The sequence below is a fragment of the Eucyclogobius newberryi genome, unplaced genomic scaffold, assembly GCF_026437365.1.
Source record: "Eucyclogobius newberryi isolate DKJ021-1_F unplaced genomic scaffold, fEucNew1.0.hap1 SCAF_15, whole genome shotgun sequence".
In the NCBI taxonomy this organism is placed as follows: domain Eukaryota; kingdom Metazoa; phylum Chordata; class Actinopteri; order Gobiiformes; family Gobiidae; genus Eucyclogobius; species Eucyclogobius newberryi.
This window is the reverse complement of record NW_027315779.1, coordinates 6,962,003-6,973,972: the sequence shown is the minus strand read 5'-3', so window position 1 is coordinate 6,973,972 and position 11,970 is coordinate 6,962,003. Positions and strand designations below refer to the sequence as shown.

The window sequence follows — 11,970 nt, the reverse complement described above, 5'->3', positions numbered from 1 at the left end:
TTTATTTATATAGCGCTTTTCAGCGACCCAAAGACGCTTAACATATACAAAAAAGGGGGGCATCTTCTCTCTAATTCTGGCATATTTGAATGTAATGTTGTTTAGTATGCGCTGTCCCTGTCATAAATAAATAAAAAATGCACTTCACATTCACTTGATCAATATTTTGTGAAAGTAAACGAAAGTTGAGGCTTTTTGTTTGTGTTGACAGCATTTACCAGGACAATTTAGCAGACCTAAAATCAGGCATAAACTGTGCTAAGAGAGCAGTGCTAAAGAGAGTGTGATTCAGTCATGTTTAACTGTCAATTCAATTATTGGACCATTTTAATCGAAAGGTTCATAGCCAATTCAGAAATCAGTAAAAAGGTTTAGAGTTCATACTTTGGAGAAAGAAGTTTGATGTTGTGTTTAATTGTGTGTTTTGTTTATGCCTTAATTTAGAAAACGGGATTATTAAGTGTCCACATTATTCAGAGTTCCATTTACACAAAAACAACTAACTAGTCTAAACCTCCTGATCTATTTAAAAACTGAAACGGTTTCACACTAAATAGTATCAGTGAGTGTGACTGTTTTTAGCAGGTATTTAAAAATGCCAGGCTCAGAATTCAATCTGAAATCATTAGACAAGATGCGAGTTAGTGGTTTGTTTACGTGTCTGATCCCCACTTCCGCTTTGACCGGAAGTTTGCGCCTCCATGGAAACGCCGAGGCCCAAACTTCTTCTCTTCAGCAGCTTTACGTCACATTTTCAGAAACATGAGCCGAGAGAACGAGTTGCTCCGGCTTCAGGCGGAGCTGGAGCACGAGAGGGAAGTTAAGTGAGTCTCAAACTATAAACTATAAGAAACTATTTGTGTCGTTCTGTCGGAAATAACAGCGTTTTGTTTGGATCTCAGAGAAATGCTGGAGGAGTCTGTGTCGGACCTGAGGAACACTTTGTGTGAGCTGCAGGACAGACTGCTCAGTGTTGATGGAGAAGGTTTGTGCACTTTGTAAAGCTGATAAGAAATTAAAAAAACATATAGGCCCAGTTGTTGTATGGTTTATTTACAGTGGTGGAGGAAGTACTGATGTTTGTGAAAGTACAGATACATGTGCTTTAAAAAATAGACTTTATTAAACGTTTTTAAGTTTCTGTTTAAAAAAGTAGCTTCCACAGATGTTGAGAGTTGTTAATGTTGTGATTTTTATTTAATTTCATTATTTAAGAAAATAACCTTTACGCAGCGTGTCACTCTTCTTCCTCTTCTCCTCCTCCTCTTCTCCTCCTCCTCTTCTCCTCCTCTCCTCTTCCTCTTCTCCTCATCTTCTCCTCCTCCTCCTTTCCTCCTCCTCATCTTCTCCTCCTCCTCCTCTTCTCCTCCTCCTCTCCTCTTCCTCTTCTCCTCCTCCTCCTCTTCTCCTCCTCTCCTCTTCTCCTCATCTTCTCCTCCTCCTCATCTTCTCCTCCTCCTCCTCTTCTCCTCCTCTCCTCTTCCTCTTTTCCTCCTCCTCTCCTCCTCCTCTCCTCTTCCTCTTCTCCTCATCTTCTCCTCCTCCTCATCTTCTCCTCCTCCTCCTCTTCTCCTCCTCCTCTCCTCCTCCTCCTCCTCCTCTCATCCTCCTCCTCTTCTCTCCTCCTCTTCCTCCTCTTCCTCTTCTCCTCCTCTCCTCCTCCTCTTCTCCTCCTCTCCTCCTCCTCCTCCTCTTCCTCCTCTTCCTCCTCTTCCTCCTCTTCCTCCTCATGTAAGTAAAGAATAAAATGTTCAAATGCATTAATGATAGGAGTTGGTCTGGTTTGTAGCAGGAGTACAGTGAGTGCAGTAAATGATATAATATCCAGGCTCTTGTTTCTGTTTTTGTTTCTGTTGATGATCTTTACATCACCAGGAAATGAATGGAAGACGAGGTATGAAACACAAGTAGAGCTGAATGGACAGTTAAAACGACAGATCTCACTCATAAAGGAGAGATTAGAAGATCTACGTGGGAATCCCATAGGTAAGCTAATATTTCCATGTTTTTACCTAATATCAATGATCATGTGTGTGTTTTCTTTTCAGATCGTTTGGCCTCCATACGTTCTTATGATGATATGTCTATTGTAAGTACTATTTTACTTTTGTCATGCAGTGATTACTTCATGTATGTGTGATAGTGGTTATATTCGGGACGCTCCAGTAGAGGGAGGTAGATGCACACGTCTCTGGACTTGCAGAGGAGCAGTGCTGCCAGCTGCTCTCTGTCCATGACTTGTGTGAGAAGCTGAGTAAACCAGACTTTAATCAGTGCTCCGTAATCACAGGATTACAAACCATGGGAGAGTAACGCACACTAATTACAATGCTTTAACGCACACTACAGACACGGGCCATTTAAGTCTCACGGACCACAACCAAATCAACAAATTACTATTTTACCCCAGGGAATGAGCACTGTGTTTGAATTCTTCCATCAAGTTGAACTGATTTCACAAGAGAGGATATTTGACTTGTTCCACATACGTTTGTTTTGTGTGCAATGCCATAACTAATGTGTTCAGAAGTAGTTTCGAATACTGCACAGTAAAGCGCTAACCCAAATAAACGTTTTTATTGTTAATGTCCAAATAGGGCCACATTAAATATAGAAGATCAACCCCCAGAGCTGTGGATGGAAACTCTGTGTGGCAGAGCTGTGCGCCTGAGGCAAGAGTAACAGATGCTCATTAGTTTATCTACAAAGTGACCGTGAAATTCTGGATTATTCATGTAGATGCAGATAAGACGCGCTATAGACTTACACATTATGCACACAGTTAGATATTATTATTATTTCAGTAAAACTAGTCATATCGTCACAATGGAAGATTTTGAAATGTGTCAAAGCTGTCGCCGACCTACATTTCTGTTTTAAAGTCTCTCCGCTTTCCTAAATGTTGATATTTGTTCCTGTGCAGCTGTAGTTACTGTACGTTGACCAAAGTGCAAAAGCATCAGCCAAAATCTGCAAATATCTTTAGGAATCGTGCAAAATAATAAGAACTTTGTCTTTAGGAAACACTGGGCCAACGTCTACAGCTCTTGACCAATGAGAAATCAGACCTACAGACTCAGCTGAAGGACTGTCACCACCAAATTGAACTCGAGGCGAAGGTATAACGCTGTTGTCATGACGTGGCAAATGTGTTTATTCATTTATTTTTGTCTTTTACAAACGCTAATACATTCTAACTTGTGTCCTGTGTGTCATTAGCGTACGTAGCCACCTCTTTGTCTATTGTTCCCCTGAAACAAGCAGAACTTGTGTGAATGAGTGTGCGGCGTGTGCAGATGTAATCCTAATCTGCAGCTCGTTAACGCCGAAGACCTCCTCAAATATGTGCAGCCAGCGCCCCCCCCCCCCCTTCTGAGGCCAGAGCAGACCGATTATGGCTGCTGATAGAACAATCATAATCCCTGGATCCAAGCGTGTAACTGGATATTATGTGGTGTGTTTCCAATCCCAGGCGTTTCATAAAACCAACGATGAGAGGCGGGCGTATCTGTCTGAAATAGCAAAGGTGAGCAGCAAATGTTACCAAATCAACCACGGGTTTCAATAGTTTCTTTGGGGTTGTCACAGTCATTTCAAACTCGATTCAGATTTTGAGGATAAAGCTTGAAATTCAAGATTCAAACATACTTTTTATAAACACAATGATGTGTTATTGCTATAAAATGAACTCCTGTCTCCTTTACTTTTCCATAATTTTTATATAGATGTAATTGTGAACATCGGACAATAGAAGTTTCTTTTATTTTACTATGTGTTGTATGTTTTCCTGATAGAAGGTTATGCACTGACATTCATTTATTGGAATAAAGCTCCTCAGTATTCAGACTGATGAACTGCATTTCTTTTTTGAACTTTATATGGCTTTATGCGTGCAGAGTTCAGCGAGCTTGTCTTATTTAAGGAAAGAAAAGTAATCAATTCAACTGTGTGTGATCCCAAAGTCTATATTAAATACTATATTATGTATTTATTATTTAAATGTGAGCGGAGCTGCAGTGTTCCTGTTGTTTATCTGGTTTTCTACTCATTTTTACTAGATTTTCTTCTTTTAGATGTCCGGTACAAACCACATATTTAGCAGAGTTGTAAACTTTTATATTTGTTGTCAGACTGTGCAGCTCTTTCACATTTTAGTTGTGTTTTGAGGAGAAAATGTCATAACTCACCTTTGGCTCTCTTTTTTGCCACTCACTGCTAAAACTCCATTTCTGTGATGAATTCTGTGTCACCTGCATAACCTCTATACTTATTTTGTATCTATTTATTTATTTCACAACCGTTTTAAATATGAAAATATCAGTCCAATCACGATCCCAATTTACCCCTTTTGCCAATCCAAGTCTTGTTAAATGATGAGAGTGCGTCCAGCACAAAACACCTGAAGAATAATCCATGCTAGATTATTGCTATAGCTCTTTACAAGAGAAAAGATGAAAGGACAGAGCCAAAAACTATTCAATACACAAACCTGGGTTGAGGAGAATCATGGCAGAAGTGTAGAACTGCTGATTCTGAGGCCAGTCACAATATCTCATTTGTTCTTTTGCAGCTGTTATGTAATAAGTGAGTCGTATCAGGGCCGTTCAGATATGGTACAATCATTTATCTGAGAACGATCCTCTAGTTTAAAATCTTAACACTTCTGGCTTTAAATTCTGAATCTGAAATGTGCTGATTTGAGTGAGTCCAGATATTGACCGTAATCTTTATTTTAAATGTGTAATGACTTATATTTGCAGTTGTCCTCAACACTTGAAGCCCACAGACGGCAGTGCACCAGTCAACAGCAAAGACCGGTCGAGAGCAAACAGAAGAGGTCAGCAAAAGAGACCTTTACTTTAAAATGCAGTGTTTGGGTGTTTGAGGATTAGAATGATTATGTAAGGCTACATGGGTGCAATGGTATATGAATAGTTAGCTTTAACTTGTTTGGATATAGTTCATAATTTAGCTTTGTCGGTGCACCTAATTAGGAAGACAACAGTGAGGGTAAAATAAACCTCTTTGAATCTAAAAACACATATACAATGTCATATGAAAATAGAAATGTAATGCATACATTTGCATCGAGTTACATTATTTATTCATTCTTCTAAAACCCAGAGTGAAGCCGAGCAGCCGGAGAGTGGAGGTCGACACTAAGACAGGGGGGCCCGGGGCCGATGTGGGCGGAGCCACTGCAACAGGAGCGAGTGAAAGGAGAAAAGAGAAGAAATCCCAGAGGGGGAGCAGGTTACCGATGCTCAAACATGACCCGACACACTAGCCCCAACCGACAGCAGCCACTCAGGCCACTCTTCTTTCCCACAATGCAACTGGGCTAAAGTCAGGTGTCAAAATATAACGCATTAAATGAAAAAATAAACATGAATTTCCAAGAGGAGATAAATGATAATAATGATTAAAGGTGCTAATTGCTGGGGAATCGGTGGTTGCCAGGGGGGACACCATTACCATGTGTTTTGGAACTGTCTTGTAGCACAGAAAGGTTGGACTGAGATTGACAAGGCTGTTTTTGTCATCAACATCGCACTGGATTTAAGAATGATGTATCTGGGCTTCAAAACTCCTGCCATGAGCACTGTAAATGGATACCTTTGGGAACACGGCCATCTCATCGAATGAATGAGACAAACTGCACTGACAATCAAGACTAGACTGACATTATAGTTGAAATTCAAAAATGGGAAAAAAAATCACATTCTGACTTAATTTGTCTGAACCAAGTGGGACTATTACTTTGCTTTTTTACTTTTTTCTTTTTCTGCCTTTTTTAATATCATATTTGTTTAATTCCCTGCTCTGGGCTAGTTCTGTGTTTTGTGTTGTTCTGTTCTGTGTTCTATTTTCAAAAACTCAAAAATTTACATTTCTCCATGAAGCTGAACAGATGACACCAGGTCAGGAGACAGGTCAGCTCTGTGGAGAAGAAACCTTGCCCTTTGCTTAATATATATATATATATATATATATATATATATATATATATATATATATATATATATATATATATATAAATAATTCACAAGACAGCTCCATTCCTGACATCCATCTTTTTGTTATTACTACATGTATCCGTCAATCCATTGTTGGAGTTTTACTGCTGCTCAAAGTTACAATGCAAGGTTATTTTATTTTTATCATGCTAGAATAATATGTTTATCACTGTACAAGCAAGTAGCAACATAGTGCACCTTTAAGTTATGGATCCATTTGTTATTATGTATCGGTCAAATATTAGGTTTAAGTGTGTGGTTCAGCAGAAAGGGTCTTAATCAATGTTTTCTACATAGTCTATGGTCTAACTCAGTGGTCCCAGGAGGGTCGTGGGGCACTGAGCTGGGAGCTACTACTTAACCTTACTGTATTTATATATATATATATGTTTTTTCAAATACCAAAATAAAAAAATGAATCCTGATTGAACACGTTTTGACACTTTGGATTATTACCACTTTCAATTTGAATCTTCAGTGGCAAGTCGGTTGTATGGTCATTTTTCTCACACTGTGGTGCACCTCTGCTCTGGTGGTCCTCTGATGTTTTGAGTATTTGTTTCATTTAGACACAAATGTTTTGCCACCTTTTCCATAGTTTAGTCTTATTTTCGGTGTAATTTAATCTAATTTACTTGTATAATCTTGGTTTGGATCTGGTTGTACTTGGAAAGCTAGATAGTATCTTGGTGGTTTAAACGATGATGAATGAGCCAGGACTAGCGCCTTAGCAGGACTCTACTTCTGCACAGTTCTGCACCAGATACTGTACACATTAGGTTGACAAACAGAATAATAGTAAATTATTCATTTTGAGTCATAGAAGCCACTGCCAGTTTTGTACATTTCATTTTTGAACCCACTTTTCAACCATCAATCCAGTCGTTGTGTGAAATCTCCCAGATGAGTAAGATTCCATGCTGTCAGATCAGGAGGTCGTCTGCTAATGCACTTGTAGCCTGCTGAGTTTGACATTTTCACACCGCTTTTTCCCTCCCACTTCTTGCATTACGCACAACCCGCACACCATCCACACACAACCCGCACAACCCACACACCATCCACACACCATCCACACACAAGCCACACACCATCCTAACACAAGCCACACACCATCCATACACAAGCCACACACCATCCACACACCATCCACACACAAGCCACACACCATCCATACACAAGCCACAGACCATCCATACACAATCCACACACAAGCCACACAACATCCATACACAAGCCGCACACCATCCACACACAAGCCACACACAATCCACACACAAGCCACACACCATTCACACACAAGCCACACACATCCACACACAAGACACACACCATCCACACTCAAGACGCACACCATTCACACACAAGCCACACACATCCACAAACAAGACACACACCATCCACACTCAAGACACACACATCCACAAACAAGACACACACATCCACACACCATCCACACACAAGACACACCATCCACACACCATCCATACACAAGACACACCATCCTCACACCATCCACACACAAGCCACACACCATCCACAAACAAGACACACACATCCACACACCATCCACACACAAGACACACCATCCACACACCATCCATACACAAGACACACCATCCTCACACCATCCACACACAAGCCACACACCATCCACAAACAAGACACACACATCCACACACCATCCACACACAAGCCACACACCATCCACAAACAAGACACACACATCCACACACCATCCACACACAAGACACACCATCCTCACACCATCCACACACAAGCCACACACCATCCACACACCATCCACAACGCACACAAGACGCACACAAGCCACACACAAGCCACACACATCCAGTGTTTTCTTCAAGTGTAGTTCCTCCACAGAGAAACTGGGCGGCTCCTGTTTCACCCACTGATCTTTTCACACGAGGCGTAAGAAAAGATTTATCCAGCTAAATTAAGTCAAAGAAAATTACATTTGTATGTACTCTGTATGTACACTGTATGTACACTGTATGTACTCTGTATGTACACTGTATGTACTCTGTATGTACACTGTATGTACACTGTATGTACACTGTATGTACTCTGTATGTACACTGTATGTACTCTGTATGTACACTGTATGTACACTGTATGTACACTGTATGTACTCTGTATGTACACTGTATGTACTCTGTATGTACTCTGTATGTACACTGTATGTACACTGTATGTACACTGTATGTACTCTGTATGTACACTGTATGTACACTGTATGTACTCTGTATGTACACTGTATGTACTCTGTATGTACACTGTATGTACTCTGTATGTACTCTGTATGTACACTGTATGTACACTGTATGTACTCTGTATGTACACTGCATGTACACTGTATGTACACTGTATGTACACTGTATGTACACTGTATGTACTCTGTATGTACACTGTATGTACTCTGTATGTACACTGTATGTACACTGTATGTACACTGTATGTACACTGTATGTACTCTGTATGTACACTGTATGTACTCTGTATGTACACTGTATGTACACTGTATGTACACTGTATGTACTCTGTATGTACACTGTATGTACTCTGTATGTACTCTGTATGTACACTGCATGTACACTGTATGTACACTGTATGTACACTGTATGTACACTGCATGTACTCTGTATGTACACTGTATGTACACTGTATGTACACTGTATGTACTCTGTATGTACACTGTATGTACACTGTATGTACACTGTATGTACTCTGTATGTACACTGTATGTACACTGTATGTACTCTGTATGTACACTGTATGTACTCTGTATGTACACTGTATGTACTCTGTATGTACTCTGTATGTACACTGTATGTACACTGTATGTACTCTGTATGTACACTGCATGTACTCTGTATGTACACTGTATGTACACTGTATGTACACTGTATGTACTCTGTATGTACACTGTATGTACACTGTATGTACACTGTATGTACTCTGTATGTACACTGTGTATGTACACTGTGTAATGTCAAGCTGAGATTACAATAGTTTGCTACTGGAGTGGAACATCAAATTTATTTCACCCTGGAGAGACTCAGACGACACAGAAAGGACTGTTTAGCAGCTTTATTACGTGGGTTATTTGGCGCTCAGACCCTGGCGGCAGACATTGCGATCATGGGCACTCCATGATCTATTTGTATTGGATGTCTCCCCCCAGGGCCTGGAGATTGGTGGTGGTAGATATGGTGAGAGGGAAGATGATTAGGATGAGAGGGATACGGAGGAGGGGAGGTGGTGGGTCGCAGTACGGTCTGAAGCGGCCGAGCCAATTGAGTGAGGGTTAATATGGGACCGGCTGTGCGCTGATGGGAGCAGAGGTGTGACGTGCCACGGGGAGGAGTGACTTGGGTGCGTTTATTGAAGAAGGGGAGCAGGTGCGAGGGGCGATGTCCTGTCCTTAGACCCTCCTTCTAGGCCAAGAAATACTACAAAAACCTCCATGGGAAAAAGTAGAAACCTGGAGGAGTTCCGTGGTGAAGGAGAGATCTGAACTCTCACAGACGGACAGGCCGGACTGGGTGCGTTGGTCGAGCTGGGAGCAGGTGGCCTTGACGTAGAAGGTGGAGTTAGGTCTTCCAGGCTGAATTTACGCAGGCTTCACAAGTCAAATATAACATACTCCGTCTCTAATGTGTGTTTGACCCTGATACCACTGATGATACTGTTTTTATAATTCATCATTTAAATTAAAAAAAAAAAAATAGGGTTGGTGATATGACTAAAAAAAATATCAAAATGTTTTTCCTGTTGTACAATCAACATTTGAATGTATTTATTTTTATTTAGTCTTCCTAAAAGCAAATAAAAGTGTCCTTCAATTGTAACTTCTTGAACATAAACAAACATAACATGTTTTCTGCTTTGATGAGGAGGATTGGCTGCATCTTTGCCATGAAATGACAGAATACCAATCTTGAATCAAATGTAATTAACCACACTTTATAAAAAAATTGGAAAAAAAAATAATGAAATGAAATAAAAAGTATCAATTGGGCTCAACAAGGGAATCTCATACATGATCCTCCAACTCTTTCACACATGCAGGATCCTAGTGATGAAATAAGATGAAACAAAGTGCTTGTGCGTCCACGATACGCAGTGACAGGGTTTTGGTGGTGTTTCATAGGCTTTTCAGACATCACGCTGCACTCGATAACCTTCTTTTTAATCACTATTTTCTTAAAAACTGAGAATGTTTTGGCGACGCTGGAATTGACTCCTCGATACTGTGAATACATCTGAGTGTTGCCAACCTAAAAACTGCTTTTCAGAACATGCTGGAGGTGAATGGAGAAGACAAACTCTATAAAACTCTTTTACAAATCTCTGCAGAGCCCAAACTCTGGCTGTGCAGAACTGGACTTTCAAACAAGCACGAGATACACTTGAGACACATTAAAGGGCATGTACCTGACTTTGATTTCTAATGTGTGTAACAGAAAATGAGGCTGAGATGAGCGTATTCTTCACTCATGTTGCATTATTGGTGACAGCGCACACTCAATACTTAAGTGCAATGAGTGTTACGGTCTGTTTTCCCCTAAAGGTTCCCTCGTGTTTCTTAAACGGCTGGTTAATCGCTGTCCCGTCCTAAATATGCCGCAGTGACAGGTTGTTGGGCTTGGATTAATTACTTGATTCTAAAGATTGCAGCTTGATATTGCTGTATCAAAGACAAATCAATCCACGTGCGGCTTCGTGCCTTCTGCCAGATTGATCCACGAGCCGGTTTGAGCTGGGTTCACCGCCGCGTGCCCATGAATCACCGAGCAGGACGGACTTCTTAAGCCGACAGGTTGCGCCCGGTGACGAATGGCTCAGTTTGTGTCAGAACCGAACTCTTGCCCGTGAAGTTTGTGAGTCGTCTTAAACCAGTCGGCGCGCTGTTGGCCCGGCGGCTTCACAGAGGGAGGATGTGGGAAGCTGTGGGAAGCTGTGTGCAGGCGCCCGGCAAGAAACTTTCATGCGTCGTGCAGTTATTGTTGAATGTTGATTTAGTTTGTCTTTACCAGATCAGTGAGATGCAGTAGTAGTTTGATAGTAGAAAAAGCTTCAGTTGTAGTCATCTGGACTCAGTTAGAAAAAATAGACGTTTCGACTCTCATCCAAGAGTCATTGTCAATAAAAGAATTTAGATCGAGAACTCCGATATTAATACTGTTCTGTGGTAAGACCCGCCCATTGGGCGGAGCCTTTCTGAAGTAGCAAGAGTTGTTTGTTTCAACAGAAACTCCCCCCTTGTATCTACCGAGCTAGCCTATTCAGAATTTTAATGGGCTATTAGAATCCTCTTTGTCTTTGTGAGACCCTGGCTCAACCACCCTGAGTACCTGATTAGCATCTAAATATCCTGGTCCTGGTCCTCTACCTTTCCAGGGGTTCAGTATACCATTATAGATATCAGGAAGATTGAATCTTAGCCCTCCATTCCTGTTTAAAGAAGGTCTTTCTTTTTTTTAACAAAAATAGCTTCCTTGACTCCTCTTTCAAACCATCTTTTCTCCCTGCTTAAAACCTTCACCTCACCGTCTTCAAACGAGTGATTAGAGGCTTCAAGGTGGAGATGCACGGCGCTCTGAGGTCCTGAACTTGTATTTCTTCTGTGCTGATAAAGCCTCTTGTGTAGGGGCTGTTTCGTCTCACCTATGTAACGTTCTTTACAGCTTTCTTCACTAATAATAATAATAATAATAACTTTTATTTATATAGCGCTTTTCAGTGACCCAAAGACGCTGAACATAATAAAAAAAGGGGGGGTATTTACAGACAGGGGGGGACAGCACGTACAATACACATTAATATACAGATAAAATGAACAAGACAGAAGAAGTAGAGAGAAAAAGATGGGGATGTTACAGGGGGTAGAAGAGTAGGCAATGGGGTAGAGGAGGCTAGGGGTAGGGGA

At 41.0% G+C, this 11,970-nt stretch overlaps 2 protein-coding genes across 2 annotated transcripts in view; both read left to right on the top strand.

Moving 5' to 3' along the window:
• Positions 1-84, top strand: part of sparta (spartin a) — a 4,892-nt gene extending 4,808 nt beyond the window's left edge. The window contains exon 8 of the mRNA XM_072445875.1: positions 1-84. This exon is cut by the window's left edge and continues 327 nt beyond it. The gene's annotated coding sequence lies outside the window, so the exon portion shown is untranslated.
• A 678-nt stretch (positions 85-762) lies between these two features.
• Positions 763-5,357, top strand: ccdc169 (coiled-coil domain containing 169). The gene is made up of 8 exons (XM_072445642.1): positions 763-824; positions 903-985; positions 1,876-1,986; positions 2,049-2,089; positions 3,021-3,119; positions 3,473-3,526; positions 4,761-4,837; positions 5,125-5,357. The coding sequence occupies exons 1-8, from the start codon at positions 763-765 to the stop codon at positions 5,285-5,287; spliced, it is 690 nt and encodes a 229-aa protein (XP_072301743.1). The 3' UTR covers positions 5,288-5,357.
• Positions 5,358-11,970: the final 6,613 nt, after the last annotated feature.